Source organism: Bos indicus x Bos taurus, chromosome 8 (assembly GCF_003369695.1).
Source record: "Bos indicus x Bos taurus breed Angus x Brahman F1 hybrid chromosome 8, Bos_hybrid_MaternalHap_v2.0, whole genome shotgun sequence".
Classification (NCBI taxonomy): domain Eukaryota; kingdom Metazoa; phylum Chordata; class Mammalia; order Artiodactyla; family Bovidae; genus Bos; species Bos indicus x Bos taurus.
This window is the reverse complement of record NC_040083.1, coordinates 101,099,310-101,113,849: the sequence shown is the minus strand read 5'-3', so window position 1 is coordinate 101,113,849 and position 14,540 is coordinate 101,099,310. Positions and strand designations below refer to the sequence as shown.

The following is a 14,540-nucleotide window of genomic DNA, read 5'->3' as shown; positions in this document are numbered from 1 at the left end:
TTCTTTCTTGGCTTTGTTCAATGTCCCACTCTGACGTTTAGATAGTTTCTCCAAATGGAGGGCTCAGTTCTCTACTGTTATCACTTTATATTCTTTCTTTGATAAACTCAGACATTTCCCACAAATTTAGCTTTCATGTCTAAGAAAATCCTTAACATTTTCCTAACTTTTCTTAAAGTCTGCACCAATATTCTAGAATTCTACTGGAAATGCCTACATGAATATCCCACAGGTACCTCAAACTCTGCATATCCAAAACACAATTTGTATCCTCCCCCAAGGCAATGGCACCCCACTCCAGTACTCTTGCCTGGAAAATCCCATAGATGGAGGAGCGTGGTGGGCTGCAGTCCATGGGGTCGCTAAGAGTTGGACACGACTGAGCGACTTCACTTTCACTTTTCACTTTCATGCATTGGAGAAGGAAATGGCAACCCACTCCAGTGTTCTTGCCTGGAGAATCCCAGGGACGGGGGAGCCTGGTAGGAGGCCGTCTATGGGGTCGCACAGAGTCGGACACGACTTAGCAGCAGCAGCAGCAAAACAAATACATGGCCAGTTATTTGCGCAGTAAAAATGGGTTTGTATGGGATCAACAAATAATTGCAATTTAGGGTCTGCAACATTAGAAACCATGGGAAATATGGGAAACCATGTGCAAGTCCAGGCCCAGAAAGGAGAAGGGAACTCTTTTAAAGAGGGAAAAAGAAAGTTGGAAAGTTATAATAAACAAAGAGTCCATTGGAGGAGTTCAGAGTTCAAAGTATAGTGACTTTTCATCAGTGGAGTTGTGACAGTCTCTCATTGGCTGAACTCTTGCCAGGAAAGAAGAGGAAGTCTTTCTTCTTACTGGACTCTGCTGTCATGGTAGGACATGAGAGCTCCTCCTTCTGGTCTCCTAACTCTATTTTAATTAACATTTTTGTTAATTTTTACACCTAGTTTATGGCATTACTATTCTAAGCTAATCAGTAGCAAAATCCTCCCTTTAACTCTGCAGCGTCTCTAGATTATGCCTCTCCTTGCTACTCCCATTGCTATTTCCCTAAATAAAGGCCTTCACCTCGTATTTGGAGTTTTTTCCTAATTAATCTCCTTAGTTCTACTCTTTTCCCACTCCCATGCATCATGTATATTGACACCAATTACATTTCTGAAATACAGATGTGATACTTCACTACCGAGACTGCAAGCTCCTAAAGGAAAGGGAATATGTTTTTTTGTTTTGTCTTCCTAGCACTAAGCAGAGCCTACATAGCAAGCTCTTGAAAAATATGTTGTTGAGTTGAATTGTCTTGCTCAAAAGATCTTCTACAGCCTCCTACATCATCAAAATAGAGTTGACCACAGCTGATTCAAACTCCTCCACAATTTGACCCATAGCTTAGCTGTGTCTGACTCTCTGGGACCCCATGGACTGTAGCCCATCACCAGGCTCTTCCGTCTATGGAATTCTCTAGTCAGGAATATTGGAGTGGGTTGCCATTTCCTTCTCCAGGGCATCTTCCTGACCCAAGGATCAAATCCTGTCTCCTGCATTGCAGGCAGGTTCTTTACCATCTGAGTCACCAGGGAAGCCCTAGTAATCCTAGAATCCTTAAAGATATTATTCTACTCACCATTTCCTGAATATGTCTCCACACTATCACCTCTCAGCCATGTGATTCTGTCCTGTCTTTCCCCAGAAATACTATTCCTTTAAACATTATTGCCTTTAAAAAAATTTTCCCCAATTATACTCAAGATAAATTTCTCCTCCCATCCTCCAAATAATATTTCATATCTTTATTATAATATAAGGTATTTATTCATGTATCATCCACTCTGAACCATGAGAACTAGGCCCTTTTCCTTGTAAAACCTATAGCATTCTAGCACAGTGTTTTGTACACAGTAAAAATATTCCACAAACATCCACTGAATAGAATTCAGGGAAAGCGGAACCTGTTAAGAAAATCATCAAATGATCTATTTGAAATAAAATCCAGATAATTTTGATCCTATGATGCATTTTTAACAAAGAAATACAATTCTCAGAAAAGTTACCTAAATAAATGTAAATTTCTCAATTATTCACTCAAGGGAGGTTTCACCACTTAATCAGCCTCTTTTCTCTTCACTTAATAGTGAGCAGTGCAAAACATGATTTAGAGAATCGTTTTATTCTTCTCTACATGGGGTATCTGATACCAATAAGTGACAGTATTCAGGTACAGTGACATGGCCTACAAAGTATATGTTCCAAGGAAGGCATTTGGGGATGAAATAGGAATTACTGCCCAGGCACAATCCATTCCAAATGAAAGTCTCTTCCTACCTGACTCCAACTATTCCAAAAGCTTTTCAAGTTTTCCTAATGCTCTTAAAAGTAGGTCCATTTTTCCATGAAAGTTGAGAAACAAATATGATCAAATTGCTCTAATTTTGTTATGAATATATCACCAATACTCAAGCCTCCCATTCTCCTACTTGAAGACATTGTTACATTAAAGGGGGTTACCTAGACATATTATTTTAGAATAATTTGGTAATATGGCTTTTGGCTTTTCAGTTCAGTTCAGTCGCTGAGTCATGTCCAACTCTTTGCAACCCCATGGATGGCAGCAGGCCAGGCCTCCCTGTCCATCACCAACTCCCGGAGCTTACTCAAACTTATGTCCATTTAGTCGGTGATGCCATCCAACCATCTATCTCATCCTCTGTCATCCCCTTCTCCTCCTGCCTTCAAACTTTCCCAGCATCAGGGTCTTTTCAAATGAGTCAGTTCTTCACATCAGATGGCCAAAGTATTGGAGTTTCAGCTTCAACATCAGTCCTTCCACTCAACACTCAGGATTGATTTCCTTTAGGATGGACTGGTTGGATCTTCTGCAGTTCAAGGGACTCTCAAGAGTCTTCTCCAACACTACAGTTCAAAAGCATCAATTCTTTGGCACTCAGCTTTCTTTGTAGTCCAACTCTCACATCCATGCATGACTACTGGAAAAACCATAGCCTTGACTAGACAGACCTTTGTTGGCAAAGTAATGTCTTTGCTTTTTAATATGCTGTCTAGGTTGGTCATAACTTCTTTTCAAAGGAGTAAGCATCTTTTAAGTTCATGGCTGCAGTCGCCATCTGCAGTGATTTTGGAGCCCCAAAAAATAAAGTCTGCCACTGTTTCCACTGTTTCCCCATCTATTTCCCATGAAGTGATGGGACCGGATGCCATGATCTTCGTTTTCTGAATGTTGAGCTTTAAGCCAACTTTTTCATTCTCTTCTTTCACATTCAACAAGAGGCTCTTTAGTTCTTCTTCACTTTTTGCCATAAGGGTGGTGTCATCTGCATATCTGAGGTTATTGATATTTCTCCCAGCAATCTTGATTCCAGCTTCTGCTTCTTCCAGCCCAGCATTTCTCATGATGTACTCTGCATACAAGTTAAATAAGCAGGGTGACAAAATACAGCCTTGACAGACTCCTTTTTCTATTTGAAACCAGTCTGTTGTTTCATGTCCAGTTCTAACTGTTGCTTCCTGACCTGCATACAGGTTTCTCAAGAGGCAGGTCAGGTGGTCTGGTATTCCCATCTCTTTCAGAATTTTCCACAGTTTATTGTGATCCACACAGTCAAAGGCTTTGGCATAGTCAATAAAGCAGAAATAGATGTTTTTTCTGGAACTCTCTTGCTTTTTCCATGATCCAGTGGATGTTGGCAATTTGATCTCTGGTTCCTCTGCCTTTTCTAAATCCAGCTTGAACATCTGGAAGTTCACAGTTCATGTATTGTTGAAGTCTGGCTTGGAGAATTTTGAGAATTACTTTACTAGCGTGTAAGATGAGTGCAATTGTGTGGTAGTTTGAGCATTCTTTGGCATTGCCTTTCTTTGGGATTGGAATGAAAACTGACCTTTTCCAGTCCTGTGGCCACTGCTGAGTTTTCCAAATTTGCTGGCATATTGAGTGCAGCACTTTCACAGCATCATCTTCAGGATTTGAAATAGCTCAACTGGAATTCCATCTCCTCTACTAGCTTTGTTTGCAGTGATGCTTTCTAAGGCCCACTTGACTTTGCATTCCAGGATGTTTGGCTCTAGGTGAGTGATCACACCAATGTGATTATCTGGGTCATGAAGATTTTTTTGGTATAGTTCTATGTATTCTTGCCACCTCTTCTTAATATCTTCTGCTTCTGTTAGGTCCATACCATTTCTGTCCTTTATCAAGCCCATCTTTGCATGAAATGTTCCCTTGGTATCTCTAATTTTCTTGAAGAGATCTCTAGTCTTTCCCATTCTATTGTTTTCCTCTATTTCTTTGCATTGATCTCTGAGGAAGGCTTTCTTATCTCTGCTTGCTATTCTTTGGAACCCTGAATTCAAATGGGTATATCTTTGCTCTTCTTTGCTTTTCACTTCTCTTGTTTTCAAGTTATTTGTAAGGCCTCCTCAGACAGCCATTTTGCTTTTTTGCATTTCTTGGCCTTTTGCATTTTTGGCCTTTAGGGCCGAAAAAAATCCATCAGGTTGGATTACTTTTTTATTGCCAAGCATTTGGAAAGCCTAGCCATAAAAAGAGTATTGCAAAATTTAAATATATTTTCTTGAATTAAAAGAAAATACTGCTAATATTTTACTGTTAGTATTTCATCCCATATTTTACTCTAAAATTCAAAAAAAGTTCTATCAATTTCTTACGAACTCTCTTTGTAGAAAAATGTATAGATACATATATGCAAATTTTTGAAAACAATGTTAGGCAGGGGTTCTTGAATCTCCCAAAGTCTAGCTAGGAGCTCCAGAATCCCCACCCTAGAGTATAGGTAATAGTCATTACCATTATAAAATTATGCCCTTTAAAATAAAATTTATATTTAAATGTCTCAGATCTTCTCAAAACATCCAAAACTTTTAATAAAATACATCTGGAATCAAACCGTGTATTTCTGTGTATTCTGTATATTTAATATAAAGAAAGTCCTTCTTTAGTATGCATATGTTATTGTTCAGTCACTAAGTCATATCTAACTCTTTGTGAACCCAGGGACTACAGCATTCCAGGCTTCCCTGTCCTTCACGATTTCCAGAAATTTGCTCGAACTCATGTCCATTGCTTTGTATTTGTTATTCTTTTGAAAGAAAAGAAAATGTCATAATTATTTTTGTGAAGTTTGTACAGTCTTTGTTTCTTAAGTTTCTACCACTGGAGAGAATATTTATATTATTAAGATATGATTGTTTAGGGCAGTATTCTCCATCCACTTTAGACTGCTAACCCATGAATTAATTATCTTTCTGTAAACAAAATCCAAAAGATGAAGAAGATAAAAATAGAAATGAAAGCGGAAGGAAAAGGCTGGCATTTCAGAAGAGAGAAGGGCATGGAGGAAAACATAAGTGACAGATAGGAAGTAGGGGGTATTAAAAACTCCTTTTAGAGTTAAGTTTAACACTTCTCAGGTGGCTCAGTGGTGAAGAATCCACCTGCCAATGCAGGAGATGCAGGTTCGATCTCTGGGTCAGAAGATCACCTGGAGGAGGAAATGGCAACCCACTCCAGCATTTTTGCCTGGGCAGTCCCATAGACGGAGGAGCCTGGAGGGCTACAGTTCACGGTGTCACGGAGTCAGACACGACTGAGTGACTGAGCATGCAGTTTTAACACATACATATTGGCAGGGGTATCTTACCATCAAGTAAGCCATGATTGGATGAACAATTCCAAAAAACATATTAAACCAAAATATGTTTTTCTTTTTTAATACAGCGTCAAATTAATCTATAAACATCCTTATTTTTCAACTTTGTTTTTAAAAAATATTGCACTATATCTTTCATTCTTATTTTTACTTGAGAACTATTAGGTTTAACCTACAAAAAAGAAAATATTAAATATTACTAGTGACATCCAAATTTCTTTTCTTCTAATACAGATGAAATAAAACACCAAATATGTTTAAAAGACTATACTGCTGCTAAGTTGCTTCAGTCATGTCCAACTCTGTGGGACCCCATAGACGGCAGCCCACCAGGCTCCCTTGTCCCTGGAATTCTCCAGGCAAGAACACTGGAGTGGGTTGCCATTTCCTTCTCCAATGCATGAAAGTGAAAAGTGAAAGTGAAGTCGCTCAGTCGTGTCTGACTCTTAGTGACCCCATGGATGCAGCCTTCCAGGCTCCTCCTTCCATGGGGTTTTCCAGGCAAGAGTACTGGAGTGGGGTGCCATTGCCTTCTCTGAAAAGACTATACTCAGATCAGATCAGATCAGATCAGTCGCTCAGTCATGTCCGACTCTTTGCGACCCCATGAATCGAAGCACGCCAGGCCTCCCTGTCCATCACCAACTCCCAGAGTTCACTCAGACTCACGTCCATCAAGTCAGTGATGCCATCCAGCCATCTCATCCTCTGTCATCCCCTTCTCCTCCTGCCCCCAATCCCTCCCAGCATCAGACTCTTTTCCAATGAGTCAACTCTTCGCATGCGGTGTCCAAAGTACTGGAATTTCAGCTTTAGCATCATTCCTTCCAAAGAAATCCCAGGGCTGATCTCCTTCAGAATGGACTGGTTGGATCTCCTTGCAGTCCAAGGGACTCTCAAGAGTCTTCTCCAACACCACAGTTCAAAAGCATCAATTCTTCAGCGCTCAGCCTTCTTCACAGTCCAACTCTCACATCCATACATGACCACAGGAAAAACCATAGCCTTGACTAGACGAACCTTTGTTGGCAAAGTAATGTCTCTGCTTTTGAATATGCTATCTAGGTTGGTCATAACTTTCCTTCCAAGGAGTAAGTCTTTTAATTTCATGGCTGCAGTCACCATCTGCAGTGATTTTGGAGCCCAGAAAAATAAAGTCTGACACTGTTTCCACTGTTTCCCCATCTATTTCCCATGAAGTGATGGGACCAGATGCCATGATCTTCGTTTTCTGAATGTTGAGCTTTAAGCCAACTTTTTCATTCTCCTCTTTCACCTTCATCAAGAGGCTTTTGAGTTCCTCTTCACTTTCTGCCATAAGGGTGGTGTCATCTGCATATCTGAGGTTATTGATATTTCTCCTGGCAATCTTGATTCCAGCTTGTGCTTCTTCCAGTCCAGCGTTTCTCATGATGTACTCTGCATAGAAGTTAAATAAACAGGGTGACAATATACAGCCTTGACGTACTCCTTTTCCTATTTGGAACCAGTCTGTTGTTCCATGTCCAGTTCTAACTGTTGCTTCCTGACCTGCATACAAATTTCTCAAGAGGCAGATCAGGTGGTCTGGTATTCCCAACTCTTTCAGAATTTTCCACAGTTTACTGTGATCCACACAGTCAAAGGCTTTGGCCTAGTCAATAAAGCAGAAATAGATGCTTTTCTGGAACTCTCTTGCTTTTTCCATGATCCAGCGGATGTCGGCAATTTGATCTCTGGTTCCTCTGCCTTTTCTAAAACCAGCTTGAACATGAGGAAGTTCATGGTTCACATATTGCTGAAGCCTGGCTTAGAGAATTGTGAGCATTACTTTACTAGCGTGTGAGATGAGTGCAATTGTGCGGTAGTTTGAGCATTCTTTGGCATTGCCTTTCTTTGGGATTGGAATGAAAACTGACCTTTTCCAGTCCTGTGGCCACTGCTGAGTTTTCCAAATTTGCTGGCATATTGAGTGCAGCACTTTCACAGCATCATCTTCAGGATTTGGAATAGCTCAACTGGAATTCCATCACCTCCACTAGCTTTGTTTGTAGTGATGCTTTCTAAGGCCCACTTGACTTCACATTCCAGGATGTCTGGCTCTAGGTCAGTGATCACACCATTGTGATTATCTGGGTCGTGAAGATCTTTTTTGTACAGTCCTTCTGTGTATTCTTGCCATCTCTTCTTAATATCTTCTGCTTCTGTTAGGTCCATACCATTTCTGTCCTTTATCGAGCCCATCTTTGCATGAAATGATCCTTTGGTATCTCTGATTTTCTTGAAGAGATCCCTAGTCTTTCCCATTCTGTTGTTTTCCTCTATTTCTTTGCATTGATCACTGAAGAAGGCTTTCTTATCTCTTCTTGCTATTCTTTGGAACTCTGCATTCAGATGCTTATATCTTTCCTTTTCTCCTTTGCTTTTCGCTTCTCTTCTTTTCACATCTATTTGTAAGGCCTCCCCAGACAGCCATTTTGCTTTTTTGCATTTCTTTTCCATGGGGATGGTCTTGACCCCTGTCTCCTGTGCAATGTCACGAACCTCATTCCATAGTTCATCAGACACTCTATCTATCAGATCTAGGCCCTTAAATCTATTTCTCACTTCCACTGTATAATCATAAGGGATTTGATTTAGGTCATACCTGAATGGTCTAGTGGTTTTCCCTACTTTCTTCAATTTAAGTCTGAATTTGCAATAAGGAGTTCATGGTCTGAGCCACAGTCAGCTCCTGGTCTTGTTTTTGCTGACTGTATAGAGCTTCTCCATCTTTGGCTGCAAAGAATATAATCAATCTGATTTTGGTGTTGACCATCTGGTGGTGTCTATGTATAGAGTCTTCTCTTGTGTTGTTGGAAGAGGGTGTTTGTTATGACCAGTGCATTTTCTTGGCAAAACTCTATTAGTCTTTGCCGTGCTTCATTCCGTATTCCAAGGCCAAATTTGCCTGTTACTCCAGGTGTTTCTTGACTTCCTACTTTTGCATTCCAGTCCCCTATAATGAAAAGGACATCTTTTTTGGGTGTTAGTTCTAAAAGGTCTTGTAGGTCTTCATAGAACCGTTCAACTTCAGCTTCTTCAGCGTTACTGGTTGGCGCACAGACTTGGATTACTGTGATATTGAATGGTTTGCCTTGGAAACGAACAGAGATCATCCTGTCATTTTTGAGATTGCATCCAAGTACTGCATTTCGGACTCTTTTGTTGACTATGATGGCCACTCCATTTCTTCTGAGGGATTCCTGCCTACAGTAGTAGATATAATGGTCATCTGAGTTAAATTCACCCATTCCAGTCCATTTCAGTTCGCTAATTCCTAGAATGTTGACATTCACTCTTGCCATCTCTTGTTTGACCACTTCCAATTTGCCTTGATTCATGGACCTGACATTCCAGGTTCCTATGCAATATTGCTCTAAGACTATACTAATAAATGCCAAATGGAAGTTAAGAAAAACAGTTTAATTCCAAAAATTAGAAACTATAAGTATATAACATTTAAAGAAGAAAAGTAAATTGTTTATCCTCACAAATGAAACATCCTGAATTTTACATAGATAAATTAGCAAATTGTATCTAAGTTCAGTTGAGTTCAGTTGCTCAGTCGTGTCTGACTCTGAGACCCCCATGGACTGCAGTGTGCCAGGCTTCCCTGTCCATCACCAACTCCCGGAGTTTACTCAAACTCATGTCCATTGAGTCGGTGATGCCATCCAACCATCTCATCCTCTGTCGTCCCCTTCTCCTCCTGCCCTCAATCTTTCCCAGCATCAGGGTCTTTTCCAATGAGTCAGCTCTTCGCATCAGGTGGCCAAAGTATTAGAGTTTCAGCTTCAACATCAGTCCTTCCAATGAACACTCAGGACTGATCTCCTTAAGGATGGACTGGTTGGATCTCCTTGCAGTCCAAGGGACTCTCAAGAGTCTTCTCCAATACCACAGTTCAAAAGCATCAATTCTTCGGTGCTCAGCTTTGTTTATAGTCCAAAACAGTGTTCAAAGATTAGAATCTACTGGGGTTTTATTTCTTCAAATTGTAAACAATTTTTGAATGATATATTTTGCTTCCTAGTATTCCCTGTAATCTAACATAAAAAATATATTTTAGCTTATAATTGCCCCAGGAGTGGAAGAGACTGCACTGATGATTCGACAAATTGCTGACCACAATTTAATGACCTCGAAAAGAGATCCTCATGAATGGTTGGATAAGTCCTGGCTTAAAGTTGCACCGTCTAAGGTTTATTTCCTAACATAGAAATTAAAGATTTGCAGAGCAAATATAAATATATGTACTTGAATTCTCTTTCTGGTAGCCATTTTCTTGTTCTATCATGCTTGCATTAGCATATGTAACAATATGCCATAATGCCATAAAGCGCAACATTTATTTAGACAATTTTCCAGAACTATGAGTATTTTTCAACTTCATAGAGCTATTTTAATGGGATCTTCTTTCATGAACTTTCAAAATGAACTTGTTTTAGGATGACCTAATGGCTTCAATGTCTAATATTTTAAGAATATAATAATTTTTCTAATTTCTACATTTAAACATTCAAGAATAGTAGATATGAGAATTGTACAATTCTATCATTCCATGATTCATCAGTAATTCAATTATATAATTCAAAGTGAAAGTAGAGTTATGAAATAGTTATAAGATTAGGTAGTTAATTTTTATAAATTCCTTTTGCTTAAGCATAAATATTTCCAGGTTCTCATACCAACCTAGTATTTCTGTTACCTTATTTTTAAATATATTCAAATCCTAAAATCATGGAAAGAGGATGGAGATCATTATATACTAACATGGAATGACTTTCAAAATATAGTAAATGAAATGTAAAAGTTGCAGTGCAGAGCAGCCAGTACACTACCATTTGTGTAAGAAAGGGGGAAATTAATATTTATATGTATTCATTTACAAATGAATGAAATATCTCTGGAAAGATACCACAAAATGATATCATTGATTATCTCTAGAGAAAACTGAGGTTGTGAAGTAGGAATGGGACTTTTTACCATATACCTTTTAGTCCTTTTGAATTTTGAACTGTGTGACTATTTTACCTACTCAAAAAATAAAATTATAAAACAAATAAAATATTCATATATATTAAATCATAGGACTTTTATTTGCATAAACAGAATATAGTACTATCAGCAAGTATGGGCATGATCAGAACATTTTTGTGTGTATGTATATGCAATTTCCTTCCTACCAAGCCATGTCCAATCTACTAACATGTCTGTCATTTGATAAAATCAAAGAAGATGTAAAAAGTCAATGTAACCCAGAAAAAAAAAAGGAATTTAGTAATAAATGTGGCGGCTACATTTTTAGACATTTATGAGATCTTTCTGAAAACATATACTTCTAGACTTAGATAGAAGTTCTTCCTATACTCTTCATAATAGGCCTTTTCGAAATGGTAACATCTGTTAGACATCATGCACATGGTTTATTTTAACCAAACTATGATGGCACACGGTCTACAAAGAGAGAGCTGAAAAAATCTTGAGCTATATAATGAAGTCCCCTAAAAGGTTTCTCATTAGAAGAGCTATCATTAGATAACAATTGTCATTTGAAGGATATGAACTATAATGAATCACATTGGATGAGTGGTTAGACTCAATGAACTTTAAGATCCTTCCCAATTCTGGGTGTTAGACTCTTTACTGACAGACAAATTTATTTCCCTCCTGGCCATACTTTTTCCACCAAGCATCTCAAATTGAGTGGTAGGTGCAATGACATCAATTTTAATCTGCTAGAGTGAGCAGAGTAAAAAGACCACTACTGATTATTCCTTAAACGTTTTTCTAGGAAGAAATGTACTTACTTGATTTTCCAAGTGTTACTCCATTGGTGGCTCAGCTCATGTTAAATAAAGGACCTTCACTGAACTGGATATTGTTAGCAACTCTTTGTCAACTTCAGGAACTCCTACCTGAAGTTCCAGAAAAAGTGTTAAAGGTTAGTTATTTGAAATCCATATTCTTCTATGAGTCTATTTCCTTTGCATTTGAGTATGTATTTTCATCATAATGGTTTTCAAAATGAAGGTATCCAAGTTTGTTTTGGACTTCAAAGGGTGAAGAAATAATTTACTTCAGCTAAATTTCATATAGAATTCTCACTAGTTGTCAAACACATTATACATTTTAAAGTTATAATTCTGCACAAATCATTTATCACATTGCAGATCATTTTGAAGTGTTATTATGCCCACAGATATTCAATTACACACTCTATTCTTACGTGTTTACATCATCTCTTCCAAACAGTTCTGATGCCTTCATGATAGTAGTTAAAGAGAACTTTAGACTTATCCGTAAGTGTCTTTAATTTTTATGAAGGAAATGGTATTCATGGATAACTTGTGTAACTAAAAATTCTATTTTAAGTGATTAGGAAATAGATGCAAATTACAATAAGTTTTTCTTTTAATGGGAGCCAAATTATGTTCTCTTCTCATAGATCAATATAATATCTTTGAATGGACTACTTATTTATAGTTTTCCTTATTTCCATATAGTTAAGCATCATTATTTATATTTACTTGATGGATTTTTATGTTGCATATTTATTATATTAATTAACTTTATAAATTTTTTAGCATTTTTGTGGCATCACTTCCTTATTCAAGATTAGTCCTTCCATAACAGAATCACCTCAAATTTCATCACCTCAGGAAAACAGGGATCAGACTAGAAACTTTACTTCTCAGAGTTCAGCTTCTGGCTCTTCAGATTCTGTCATTCAAGAACATATCAATTATCAGTATTCAGACTTAGGAGAGACAGTACATGAAGACACCAACAGCACTTCAAATTATACCTCTTCCCTTATGGAATTAAAAGAAATGCCAGGCATTTTACCATCTGTGAGTTCTTACAATCAGACCAGCCATTGGAAAGAGTCTAGTTGTAACCCTAACACGGTACAGAATAATTCTGTTCTGACTAATATGGAAGCAAGGAATGTGTCTGGTAATTCCTTTCTGAACCAGAATGATTCAGAGTCAGATGTCTTTTCTTTGGGTCTAACAGAAATGAATTATGAAACTATAATATCACCAATCAACACTCAGAAGAGAGTCACCCCTCACTTTATAAATTATCAGAAAAAGGGAACACATGAAAAAAAAGGACCTATAAAAAAAGAATTGTCAGCTCCTGTCTTTTCACTTGAGGGTTCTCAACCTCCTCTTCATTGGAACTTTAAGAGAAATGTATGGGAACAACAGAATCATTCATTCAACTTACAGAGTGGTGCAGAGCAGAGTACATGTGACAAATGGTACTCTCAGAAAGATAATTTATTCATTAATCAGCGAAAATATCAGTCAGATGAGTTAGAAGGCTTCATCTGTGAAAGTTCAAATGCTGGGACTAAAAAGACTTTCTGGAAAGAATTACCATCTGTCCCCAGTTTGGATTTATCCTGTGCTTCTGATTCTAATGTAAATCAAAAAGAATTCAACAGTCTTTATTTCTACCAAAGAGCTGGAAAATGTTTAGGACAGAAAAGGCACTCTGAGTCTTCATCTAACTCAGGAGACAACAACTCATTAACAGGTAACATGATTCAATAGTTGATAAAACTACTCTCTAAAGTAATTTTAAAAGATAGAATTATCTCCAAATTAAAACAAAATTTTGTTCTAATTACTACACTTAAGAATCTTCAATAACTTTGACATCAAATAAATCAAAATTCTAATTATAGACTTTTAAGAAAATAAATGCAAAAAAATTATGTCAAAATCTTGTAACTTTAGATGAACTAAGCATTTAACTGAAGAAGTTATGGCTGATTCATACTGATGTCTGACAGAAAACAGCAAAATTCTGTAAAGCAATTACCCCTCAATAAAAAATAAATTAGTTAAAATAAAAACACAGAACAAATCTAAGTCAAGCAGAAGGCTAAAAGTAACAAAAAGTAAGTAAAGAAATTAGCCAATTAGAAAAGTAGCCTCTTTGTCAAGCTGGGATATTTAATGAGCTAATATTTATTAAAAACTTATTATATTCCCTTTATGTGGATTATTTGATTGTTAGTCCTATTAAATAGATACTATTATTGGCTCTCTATTTTACAAAGGATGTTTTTGAACATTTAATCATATCAGTTTTTAAAAGGACTTTATTTTCCCATTTTCGGTTATTATACCTTTTGTGTATTTCTTATTGCATTGGTCTGAGCATTTAAAACAAAATATTAAGCTCTGATGGCTATACAAAGATGGCCTTACTATGATGGGAAAAAAAAAATAAAAAGAAAGGAGAAGCTGGAAGTTTCAAAACTCCTCTTTTACACAGACAATTTTGTGAGGCCAAAGGGTGCCAAAGAATCTTAAATTCTTTGTTTTATTAAAACAGAATCCCCAAACCATGTAAGTTCTAGGATTCCCAAAATTTAGATTTGGTCCCATAAATAGTCATAATTTGTTTTTTCCTGATTTTAAGGGGAAATATTCTTTCCCTGGGAGAAGGCAATGGCACCCCACTCCAGTACTGTGGCCTGGAAAATCCCATGGATGGAGGAGCCTGGTAGGCTGCAGTCCATGGGGTCGCTAAGAGTCGGACACGACTGAGCGACTTCACTTTCACTTTCCACTTTCATGCATTGGAGAAGGAAATGGCAACCCACTCCAGTGTTCTTGCCTGGAGAATCCCATGGACGGAGAAGCCTGGTGGGCTGTCTATGGGGTCGCACAGAGTCGGACACGACTGAAGTGACTTAGCAGCAGCAGCAGCAGCATTCTTTCCCTAGTTTTGTAAGAACTTTTGCAAGAAATAAATGCTGAATTTTATTTCAAACTCTTTTTGGTTCCTATTGGGGAAAATCAAAATGTTTTCTCTCT

General features: G+C 37.7%; 1 protein-coding gene across 1 annotated transcript in view; it reads left to right on the top strand.

The window, feature by feature from the left end:
* SHOC1 (shortage in chiasmata 1) overlaps positions 1-14,540 on the top strand; it is a 78,180-nt gene that overhangs the window by 62,551 nt on the left and 1,089 nt on the right. Inside the window, exons 23-25 of the mRNA XM_027550241.1 lie at positions 9,770-9,901; positions 11,495-11,644; positions 12,288-13,248. Coding sequence (XP_027406042.1) covers positions 9,770-9,901; positions 11,495-11,644; positions 12,288-13,248 — 1,243 coding nt within the window. The remainder of the gene's footprint in view (positions 1-9,769; positions 9,902-11,494; positions 11,645-12,287; positions 13,249-14,540) is intronic.